The 11455-nt window shown below is 37.7% G+C and overlaps 1 protein-coding gene across 3 annotated transcripts; it reads left to right on the plus strand.

The window, feature by feature from the left end:
* Nucleotides 1-1979: 1979 nt before the first annotated feature.
* btg3 (B-cell translocation gene 3) lies at nt 1980-11143 on the plus strand. Of its 3 annotated transcripts, none has more exons than XM_066651309.1 (5): nt 1980-2086; nt 5448-5654; nt 6718-6855; nt 9894-10104; nt 10259-11143. In XM_066651309.1, exons 2-5 carry the CDS (start codon nt 5482-5484, stop codon nt 10469-10471), a joined length of 735 nt encoding a protein of 244 aa, XP_066507406.1. In that variant the 5' UTR covers nt 1980-2086; nt 5448-5481; the 3' UTR covers nt 10472-11143. The 3 variants fall into 3 exon arrangements, with proteins under 3 accessions (XP_066507406.1, XP_066507404.1, XP_066507405.1); XM_066651307.1 differs by lacking the exon at nt 1980-2086 and adding an exon at nt 2242-2858 and having other exon boundaries at nt 10259-11142; XM_066651308.1 differs by lacking the exon at nt 1980-2086 and adding an exon at nt 3776-3972.
* The last annotated feature ends 312 nt before the right edge of the window (nt 11144-11455 follow it).

An 11455-nucleotide genomic window follows, 5' to 3' on the forward strand; every position in this document is an offset into this window, starting at 1 on the left:
TTGTTTTTCTTAATGCAAGGAACTAAGAGTAGATGAGCATCCTGCAAACGTCTATTGGATGTGTATTTGCGCTGGCGCAAAGTGATTAAGGACTTCAAATTCCTCTTTTTGTGCACAATTGCTCAATGTGCTATGTTTCCAGTTAAATCTAAAGTATTAAATCCGTTCAGGCCAGGCTAAATCGGATCGGTCAATCAGATGTGTATTTGTGCTGGCCCAAAGTGATTAAGGATGGCAAATTCCCTCCAGAATCTCCAGTCTGGCCCAAATTGAATAAGTACGTCAATTACATTCCAGAACCTCAGTCTCACATTAATTTTTTGTGCATATTATACATCACCAGCCTGGGACTGACTAAATTATTATTATTATTATTATTATTATTATTATTAAAATGTGTGACGTTTCAGTTGTATTTAGAGTGAGAAATACAGTCCCTCCGTTTATAATTAAAATATTTATTTAACCTACCTGCTATTTTCTGTTTTATTTTTACTGGTCAGTTAAAAAAATAATAAAAATGAATTAATGAATCATGTTTAAATCTTTATATACCATACAAAATACTGTTTTATTAATGTATTAACATTTTTAAAGTATTTTAAACTGCAGAGACCTGTAGGATCAAATAAACAGCAATTAAGTAAAGGAAGAAAGAAAATATTTCATACATGTTTTTGGCTTATTTTTTGTGTTGTGAGGGTAAACAGTTACTTTCTGTATTCAGTGCTATTCGTTTGTCCATGAAGCGTCAAAAGCAATGTGCGCAGCATTATGTGCTCATCGAGCCGTCCCTTTCGTTCACCGCGGTTCTCTGAATCTGGATCTGCGAATAAGGAGCCAAAGGATTAGGGAGCTGCATGGAATCAGATTTGTGCCAAAAAGAATGGCACAAAAAATTCATCTCAAACGTAAAACTTATAATTTTCAAACAAAATATCCAGCTCTGTCCTTTGTGCTCCATGGTTTTAGTGCGTGAGTTCTGCGCGTGCACTCTGAGTTTTGTGTGCCTGATCCCTGAGTTTTGCGAGCAGTATTGGCACAAAGCTCTCGCGTGGGTGGGACTTCTCAGTGGTGCCTTCCCATTGGCTAATGAGTTTTTGAGTGACAACTCAGTGCCCTGAACGTTGTTCACGACTCTGAGTGCAGGAAGCGTGTGTATTCGGCTTTGGGATTCCGCTTTTGGAGAATATAACGCATTTACGCGCTGAATAGCTCTGATATAACTTCCTCTATCATAATATTTAAAAATTTAAAAATGATTTATTAATTATTCACATTTCCTCTCAAAATCCAAAAATGACAGTGGAATTTGCAGAAGTTTGATACAACTTTATAAAATTTGTAGTCATTAAAGGAGCAGGAACACTCTTGTCTGTGATGTATCTCTTTTCTCTGAGACCTCCTCCTGTAACAAAATGCACATAAGGCATTTGTTAAAAACAGATTAACTGTGATCTTCAAAATAAAATTTGAGCATTTAAACCGTCTAACAGTGATTACGGGAAAGGGAAGACCCTCTATGTTAGTAGACGATAGGTTTCTGAATAGAAAATCAAGCACTCATAAATAATATTTTACATATTTTAATAATATTTTAATAGTTTCACCCTGAATAAACAGACATCGGTGTGCATTTACACAGATCAGTATCTGGTAACGAGAGACAAACAGGTTTGTTTTCACAGTAAAATCTTTAATGTTTTGATTTAGACAAAACATTACATCAATATCTACATTTATTGTCGGAGTTTGCAGGTATTTCATACTTCTTAAACAGTAAAGTACAAAGAGAATTCGTGTTTGTGTAAAATTACTCACAATGTTGAAATATTTCCTGTCTCTCCACTACTGAGCTGCAAAGAACGCCTTGGGCACTGAGTTGTCACTCAAAAACTCATTAGCCAATGGGAAGGCACCACTGAGAAGTCCCGCCCACGCGAGAGCTTTGGGCCAAAACTGCTCTCAAAACTCAGGGATCAGGCGCACAAAATTCAGAGAGCACGCGCATAAAACTTGTGCAGCTGGCGCACAAAACTCAGAGAGCACGCGCAGAACTCACGCACTAAAACCATGGAGCACAAAGGTCAGAGCTGGATATTTTGTTTGAAAATTATAAGTTTTACGTTTGAGATTTTTTTTTTTTTGTGCGATTCTTTTTGGCACAAATCTGATTCCATAGGAGCTGCGAATAAGGAACAAACAGCGTCGTCATTGACATTGACTATGTGTGTGTTATGCTGGTACAACTGGCTCAGACACAGCAGTGTTACTGGAGTTTTTAAACGCTTCAGTGTCACTGTTGGAGTGAAAATAGTTAACACTAACAAAAAACATCCAGTCAATTGTGTCTTGTGGGCAGCATCCTGTCACCACCTGAACTGGATAAAATGGATGGATGTAGAAGTATCCAGTGGTCGTTCATTGGCAAACCTGTAAGCGGAATGGATTTCATTGGGCTCAAGGAGTTTTGGTTTAGAAATATGAAGAACATAGAAATATATAAATATGATTGGTTTAGAGGCGGGATTGTGGTTAGTGTCTTGGGCTCAACAAATTCCTCTGAGCAGGTTAGCTTCACGGAATACCTATAGTGATACCACGCGGTGCTGGACGCTGAGCCACATTAGTGACATGGAATTAAACATTAAATAAGCTCATACTTAGCGTGGCTAACAGATTCTGCTTCGTAGTACCCTGGTTTTCGTTGTTGTTTGGACTCTGTTGTGTGAAGCTGAGATGGTCCACTCCCCCGTTTCGTTGCTTGCAGTGACGTAATTGAAGAATTACGCAGCGCAGGCTCTAGCAGTGTCTCGGTGGCCGGATTTAACCCCACATGTTGATGAACGGAAAACGCGGTGAGTTGCTTCATTTAGAGGTTGTGGGTAGCACATGGGTTTGATGAATTTTTATTTTGTTATATAAACATTAAAAAAATAGTACGTGTTGTGTAATCTTAAACTGGGTGGTAGGCCACGTTGTTAATGCGCACCGTTTTCTATAAAACCTATGTGGTGTCTAGCTGCGCTGTTGGACTCTAGCGTTGTAAACAGCCAATTGTGGGTTTAATAGGACGAATAACGTCAAATAATGATGTTTACATATTACGTTTTCAGCAGTTAAATGTAGCTGGCCTGTCGGAATGGTTGAAATTAGTTTCTTGCTTGAAATTTCCAGTCCACCTTAAATGGTGTACTCTCTAAAGGCACTGCTGCGCCATTTAAGGCGGAACAGAAAATTCGTTTTATTATTTGATATGTGATGTTTTTTCGTATTTTTGCGAAACCTTTGCCTAACAAAAATATAAGACGTTAGCGACCCATCCACGGGCATAATTGCTTTTCATGATTTTTGCACTTAGCTGGTAGCTAAATGCTTGGTTTGGTAGAGAACTGAGAGGATGAAACGCGCCATTATACGAACGCTCCCGCCGTTTGACTCATGGGTTGATTGTACCATCTAACGCTAAGACTTCGCGGGTTTACAAGAACGTGCCAAGCAAGCAGCTGCCAAGAATAATCGCTGCATTAAATAATATCTAGTAATTCGTGTATGAGAAGTTGTGCTTTGTCGTAATTCCTAAGTAAACAACAAATCAAATCAAATCAAATTTATTTATATAGCGCTTTTCACAACTGATGTTGTCACAAAGCAGCTTCACAGAATTCCAGTAAGACAAAGATTTGACATGAAATGTAAAAACAAATGTAAAACCCTCAAGTGAGCAAGCCAGGGGCGACAGTGGCAAGGAAAAACTCCCCCAGCTGAGGAAGAAACCTTGGGAGGAACCAAGGCTCACAATGGGTGACCCATCCTCCTCTGGTCAATCTACTGGTGATGATAGTTAGTAGTCCATGAGAACTTCAGTGTAGGGACAGCTTCAAGGCACTTGGTGGTTGCTGGAGCGTGGGCAGCTGGTCTGAAGCGTGGAGGAGGGTCTCGACAGTCATCCATCAGTGTCCAGACAGACAGGTGGGCAGTTGTTTACTCGGAAAAATGTAAAGGGATGGAATTAGTTTTGAACTGTTTTGTGTTTGTAAAGTAGAAAATATGAAAATTTCCAGAGTGTGGCTAATGATTCCGGCAGATCTGACTATGACAGCTTTAACTAAAAGGAGAGAACCAGGAGGACACACAGACACGGGAGCATCCTGAAACACTGGCATCCCTCCGCTCCACCGTCAACAAACCTGAGTGATCGCGAGAAGCGTCGGGACGACAGCACCAGCGTCTCAGTTTACTATAATTCCCTATGTCCATGGACCCCCGGATCTGCCGCCTTTATCTATGGGGGAGTATTAGCTACCAAAAGATAAACTAAACAAATGTGTTTTTAGCCTAGATTTGAAGATTGCGACTGTGTCTGAGTCCCGAACATTTTCTGGAAGATCATTCCAGAGTCTGGGGGCTTTATAAGAAAAGGCTCTTCCCCCAGCTGAGGCCTTCTGAAATCTGGGAACAATTAAAAATCCAGTATTCTGTGATCTGAGTGAACGTGGAGGCTCATAATAGGAAATTGTATCTTGAAGATATTCAGGAGCAAGCCCATGTAGAGCTTTATATGTTAATAACAAAATTTTGTAGTCAATGCGGAATTTAACAGGCAGCCAATGAAGTGATGATAAAACTGGGCTGATATGTTCAAATTTTCTAGTTTTAGTGAGGACCCTAGCTGCAGCATTTTGAACTAGTTGAAGTTTTCTTAAATTGCTGCTGGTGTATCCTGACAGTAGTGCGTTACAGTAGTCAAACCTTGAAGTAATAAAGGCATGTACTAATGTTTCTGCGTCCTGAAGGGATAAGGCATTTCTAATCTTAGCAATATTGCGAAGATGTAAAAAAGCTGTCCTAGTGATACTACCTATGTGTTGATCAAATGATAAATCCGGGTCAATTATGACACCAAGATTTTTTGCTGCTGAACCAGGTTTAACTAACGTGCGGACTTCGTCAGAAGAAGGCTGTGGTTAGACAATGATTAGTTTACTTGTTATTTACGTAAAAAAATTAATTTGTTTGCTCTTGTTATGAGCAGATTAATTGGTTTTTATTGAATAATTTGCTTGAGAATGTTATTTTGGCTACGGCTATGTGTACGCACCTCAAGAGCCCACTGTCCCACCTCCAGCTGAATGCGCCGCGCCAAACTCGCCCAGCTAAAACCAAATGCAGTGTAGTCGGTTTCAGAATGATGCTTATATTCGCTCCCTCCTCTACCTGAACTATTAATGTTTCAGTCTATAAAAACGTGGTTGTAACGTGTAAATAAGGGATGAACAGGAGAGATCAAGCGCCTGTCCTAACGCATAGCCTCTGTCATGTCTGTCTGAAAAGGATTGAGGGAACGAATTACTAAACTGAGGGAACGGATTAAGTCTCTAAATAATATTTTTCCACCATAAGACTAGGGGCTCTACTAATGTATACCAAAATTTATTTATTTTTAGAGTTTGGACCTGATTTTCAACTCAACAGCTAACAATGAAGAAAGAAATTGCAGCAGTAGTGTTTTTCCTAAAGCGATTGATTAAAAAGGCTGAAAAGTTGGATACAGATAAAGTAGATCTGTTTGTGGAGAAGTTGACCATGGCTCTACAGGAGAAGTTCAGGGGTCACTGGTATCCTGACAATCCTAACAAAGGCCAAGCTTTCAGGTACAGTGCCTTAAACATATGTATTGGTAATATAATAAGGATTCTCATCTCTTGTGATCCAGTGCCAAATGCATTTATATGTTTTCTGTACTTTATATATATACTTAAATGTGTAAGCTAATCAGGCTACTGATGTACTGTCTTGAGGAGCTGTGTTAAGTGGGATAATGGCCGTTGAGAGGCATGTGCAGTAGATTTTGTCGTTTAATTAGATTACATCCATTATTTGACTAATTCTGAGGTAAAAGTCTAGCTGAAATCTAAATCCAACTTTTTAGTTTTTCTACTTTTGGCTCATGTTCTTTAAGTTTTAAACAAAATATAGGGGTTGATTCTTCCTGTAAAACACATTTTCATATTTGACAATGTAGAAATGAGCCTGTATGATTTGACAAATGTATATTATTTTTTTAATATTAGTTTTGGGGTGGACAGTGGAGCAGCAGGTAGTGTTGCTGTCACACAGCTCCAGGGTCCTGGGGTTATGGGTTCGAGCCCTGCTCCAGGTGAAGGCCTGTGAGGAGTTTGGTGTGTTCTCCTCGTGTCCGTTTGAGTTTCTTTCGTGTCCTTCTGTTTCCTCTCACGGCCCAAAAAAACCCACCCATGTTGGTAGGTGGATTGTCTATACAATGGTGTGTGTCTGTCTGTCTGTCTGTCTATGAGAGAGTGTGTGTATGAAAGAGAGTGAGTGTGTGAGTGTCAGAGAGAGAGAGAGAGAGTGAGACTGTGTGAGAGAGTCACCCTGTGAATGTGGTATTCCCACCTTGCGCCCAGTGATTCTGGGTAGGCTCCGTACCCACCACTACCCTGAATTGGATAAGCGGTTTTAGTCAATGAATGAATATTTCTTTTTAATCCACTTAGGTCCAGTTAATATTAACCAGTAAAGTCTACACTGAAATGCTTGTTTTTCATCATCTATTCAAATTGCAATGGATAAAAATGATGTCTGGCCCGTGTAACTGTCTGCCAAAATATCACCTTTAAATTAGGGGGGGGGGGCATTACATTAATGAAGTAAAATGCATTCTGATTGCTGTTTCATTGTGACTTTAATGTGCAGGTGTATCCGAGTTAACAGGTTTCATAAGGAGGACCCAGAACTACTATGGGCCTGTGCTGAGAGTGGTGTGAAATATAAGGACCTTGCCCTTCCCAAAGAGTTAACGCTATGGGTAGACCCGGGAGAGGTGTGCTGTAGGTGAGAATTCTGTCATCATATCTAAGTTTTATGCAGCAGGCCTAAGTTATGTTGGGATTACCACAGTAAAGCCCTATTCTCACATGATTACTTTTAGGTGAGGAGCTGGGGAAATGTAATTTTACCACAGCACATCATTTTTAAGATGGATTTGCACTAGATGATAAATCTTGGTGTAAATAAGAGATGGGTGTGACTACTCCATTTATGTGTGGCTGTCACACAGTGGATAAGGCACAGCAGAGCTATTGGAGTTTTAGACGGTTACTGCTGAGAACACCCCACTCATCAAAAACATCCTGCCCTTAACAACCTTATAGTCTAGTCCTTCATAACAGATAATGACTGAGAATTTTTCACACAATTATTAAACCTGATACTTAGAAAACCATTTAATGGCAACTTAATGAGTATCTTAAATACAGCTTCAAAATCATTGTAATGCTCTACTGGGGAGACAGCCCCACACTCCACTAAACACTACACTAAACTGCTATACCTAAGCATTACATAGGTTTGACAGAAGGATGTGAAGCTAATAACTGAATATAAGTTGCTTTATAATCAGACATACAATACACTAGGTGCAAAAATCATTATTTTATGACTTACAATTTTTCACTGCATGGGGTGTAGGGACAGGGTTGTATCAAGCTTTTCAAAAGTGGGGGTGTTCTGGGATGGGGAAGGTAAAATGCTCTCAAGTTGTCATTGCCAAATTACAATCATGACCAAATATAACTTCCAGAATTTCTGTATTGTATGTACATCTAGTCCTACAGTATGAAAATACTGTGGGTTTTGTTGACATTTTGAAATCACTCGTGGGGATCGCAAATATTACGTACTGTAAAGCAATGCCATTGGTTCACAAATTAACTTTGTCATACATTTTCATATTAGGCTGTCTAGAAAATGCTGACATTGTGACTGACAGTGAATTTTGCTTCACTAATTTAGTGTGATGCAGTGTCTTATATAACTTGATTCTACCTGTTGAGTGTTGACTCTTCAAAAACCCTGCAGGACAGGAGGACGTTCCTATATTTTGCTCACTCACACACCTCGTTCGCACACTTTGAAACCTGTAGCTCTAGTTCCCTTGTCACTGACGCTAACTGATAAATTTGTGTGATTCGTTGAATCTGTGTTTGTGTGTGAACGCACCTTGGGTAGCATATTTTAGTATCATGGAATCATGTTTCAGCAAAAGTGAGGATTTTGAAACACCCACATCCCCCTGTTTGCAATGCCCCTGTGTAGGGAGATGACTGAGATTAAGCCAGAAAGCCCAATATTTTGTAGAATATTAGGAATAGCACAGCAGAATGGAAGCTTGTCAGGGGCCTTTTCTCCTTTCATTTCATTGTGTGTGTATGTATGTATGTATATATATATATATATATATATATATATATATATATATATATATATATACACACACAATGAAATGAAAGGAGAAAAGGCCCCTGACAAGCTTCCATTCTGCTGTGTATGTGTGTATTTGTTTTTATAAGTGAAATCCAAAGCCACCGAGAATTCAAGCAAGTTGGGCAGCAATAACAAAATATTTGTGATTGTTTTTTATGATGAATCCATCATTTATTCTCTTAATATTGAATGCTTTTATATTGTTTCCTCTACTCGATCTTTAAAAATTGCAAATGTATGTGTACCTATATATATATATATATATATATATATATATATATATATATATATATATATATATATATTCAATTGGAATGGCACCAGTGAAATATAAAAATAAAAATATAAAAATATTCCAGTACCATTTCCTTGGCTGGTGCAGATTCGTTATTGATCATTGTACATTTTTTTTCATCTAATTAACCACACTACATGACTGCTACATTTCATGGCCCACTCTGACCTTGTTGACCTAGTATACCTCCAGCAGGAGGTGTCCAGGGCACATCCTTATTAGAGGCGCAAACCACTTCTACTCATTTCTCTCAACATGAAGGAACAGCCGTACTACTCTGAGCTACTTACCTGATCACATAGAGCAGGCTTAGCCACCTGCTGGAGGAAACTATTTTTAAGTGAGTTTTGTATTAGGATAATTGTTTTGGGGTAATATTCTGTGGTTTGATGAACTTCATGGAAGACATGGGTCCCTTTACATCTGACCTACATACACATTTCACAATAGCAATATAATATCAGCAGTCCAACTTGGTGGTAGCATGATGTTCTAGGACTGCTATGTTTTGTAGGACCTTGAAGTGTAATAATTGATGAATTCTACTATCAAAAAATCCTGAGGGAGAATGTCTACCCATCAGATTGTGATCTACAGCTCAGGCTTAGTTGAGTTATGAAGCAGGACAATGCGCTTAAGCACACAAGGGAATCAACATCTGATTAAAGGTGCTTTATCATTTATTTTTAACATTAATATAGCAGCAAACAACTAATTCGTATGTAATTATAACGTGGGCTAAAGGACTAACAATCCTCTCTTTTATTTAACTGAATTTCTCAGTTATGGATTCTGCTTTTTTTACTTCTCAAAATTGCTGGCCTTATTTTGATGTTGTAGATGCATGGGTGAAGAGAAGTGTTCGTTTGAAATGCTGGTTCATTAGTGTGACATCTACTGGAAGAGTGCTGGCTATAGCACATTTAATGTTTTGGAGCATCTAGGTCCTGTGACAAGACATTTAAAGTTGGAGTACATGCTTGAAAACCCTCTGTTCTTTCCAGAGTTGTTTTAGAGAGTTGTCACAAGTTCTTGCAAAAGTTTTGTTACTGCCAAATATGGTACAACCAGTAATTAAGTTTAGGGGGACAATTATTTTATTACACGTATGATGCAGGTTTTGTATACAATGAAGTCAGTAAATGGGATGATCTTTTAGGAGCCCTGTTTTATTTATAAGCATGTTATTTTGATGATCTGAAATATTTGAATATGAAATGCAAAAACAAAATTAACTGAAAAAGCTTAAAGTATTTCATAGCACAGTATTCTTTAGTCTTCATAAATTAAACATTCTTTTATTACAACTCAGGTATGGTGAGAAGAACCTTGCCTTCACAGTGGCGAGTTTTTCAAGTGACGATGATGATGATGATGATGATAAGGAAGATGTAACAAAGAAGGTGACGAGTGCTGTGGAGCGAGTGACGTCAGATTATCATTCAGGATCTTCTTCAGATGAGGACAGTGGCTACAGGGAGTCCAGAATCACAAGTTTCCCTCATAATCATCCTCCATTCCAGGTATTGAATGTTACAGTAAAGGCATAGTACAGTATAGTTCTGTAAATGTAAAAAAATTATAAATTCCTATTTTAAAAAATGTAAACAGATATTTGATCTTAAATTAAGAAATTGCTTGCGTCTTTTTTTTTTTTTTTTTTTTTTATATAAACAGCTCATTTATCCTGGTGCTCCATTGTGGCGTCCTGCTTCCATGAAGAAGCTTGGTCCGGGGAAAGGACATTGCCCTCCACGACCAAACTATGTTTTCCACCCCCCTGGGAGACACAACCACTCCTTCAAACCAAATGGCTGGATACCGAATAGCTACCGAAGCAAACATGGATACTGGGCAAACTCTTCTAACTTGGTGCCCCAACATAAGTAACTACTGTAAAGCTGTTAGTTCATTGTTGTATGAAGGGGATGTTTTTGATTATACCACTAAGATGACTGACCAAAATTTAAGTATTTTTGTAGTTTGTCACATCTCAAATTTGGGACTCGTGTATTTTTAAAGGAAACATAGCAGATTTGCACCTTAGAGGGTTTGTAATCAAATGTTTATAACGATCTTTGTACGTATAGGATTAGGAATATTTGGAATATTTAAATTTTTTTTAGGAATTATATACTGTATTTATGTGAAATGGGATCCTTGTTATTTGCTGATACTTTACCCTAGTGTTAGTCAGGTCTGTTTAAATGACCAAAATATTTTATTTATTCACAGTAACGTACTATGTATTGCTCAGACTAATTAAATTATGGATTATATTAAAACATATTTTCTAATCAAATTGAGGAGTTTTATAAGTTATTAGTGTTTACTCATGAATATTTAATAAATTTCTGTTATGGGAAAATGAAGGAAAAAAACTACCACTTTACACTAGTTACACTACACTACACAGCATTTACACTAGTTTACTAAATTTGATAATTCACGGGTCTAGTCTTATGTAGCTGCACTGCAATTATAGATTTTCTTTGCACATGTTTCATTATTAAAAAAGTCCTGCTCATGCTAAATTCTGTTTGTATGCAAGATGTTTTATTAAAGCTAAAAAGTAGGAGAGTTAACATTTGATTTTGGTTTTGTTTTTATTTGCTCTAGTGCCAACAGTGAAAACAGTCATTTTTTTCTCTCTCTCTCTCTCTCTCTCTCTCTCTCTCTCTCTCTCTCTCTCTCTCTCTCTCTATATATATATATATATATATATATATATATATATATATATATATATATATATATATATATATATATATATATATAAAATTTTACTATTTAGACCTGATGTAAAAATGTAACAACTTCCTACAATGAATTGAACTGTGGTCAAAAGTTTGAATTATAGGTATTTTCCTTAGT

Source organism: Hoplias malabaricus, chromosome 18 (genome assembly GCF_029633855.1).
Source record: "Hoplias malabaricus isolate fHopMal1 chromosome 18, fHopMal1.hap1, whole genome shotgun sequence".
NCBI lineage: Eukaryota > Metazoa > Chordata > Actinopteri > Characiformes > Erythrinidae > Hoplias > Hoplias malabaricus.

Excerpts from the sequence above, each read along its gene's own strand:
- btg3 (XM_066651309.1), top strand. The coding sequence starts at position 5,482 with ATGAAGAAAGAAATTGCAGCAGTAGTGTTTTTCCTAAAGCGATTGATT. Across the intron at positions 6,856-9,893 it reads CCGGGAGAGGTGTGCTGTAG|GTATGGTGAGAAGAACCTTG; the intron begins GTGAGAATTCTG and ends ATTACAACTCAG. Across the intron at positions 10,105-10,258 it reads ATAATCATCCTCCATTCCAG|CTCATTTATCCTGGTGCTCC; the intron begins GTATTGAATGTT and ends TTATATAAACAG.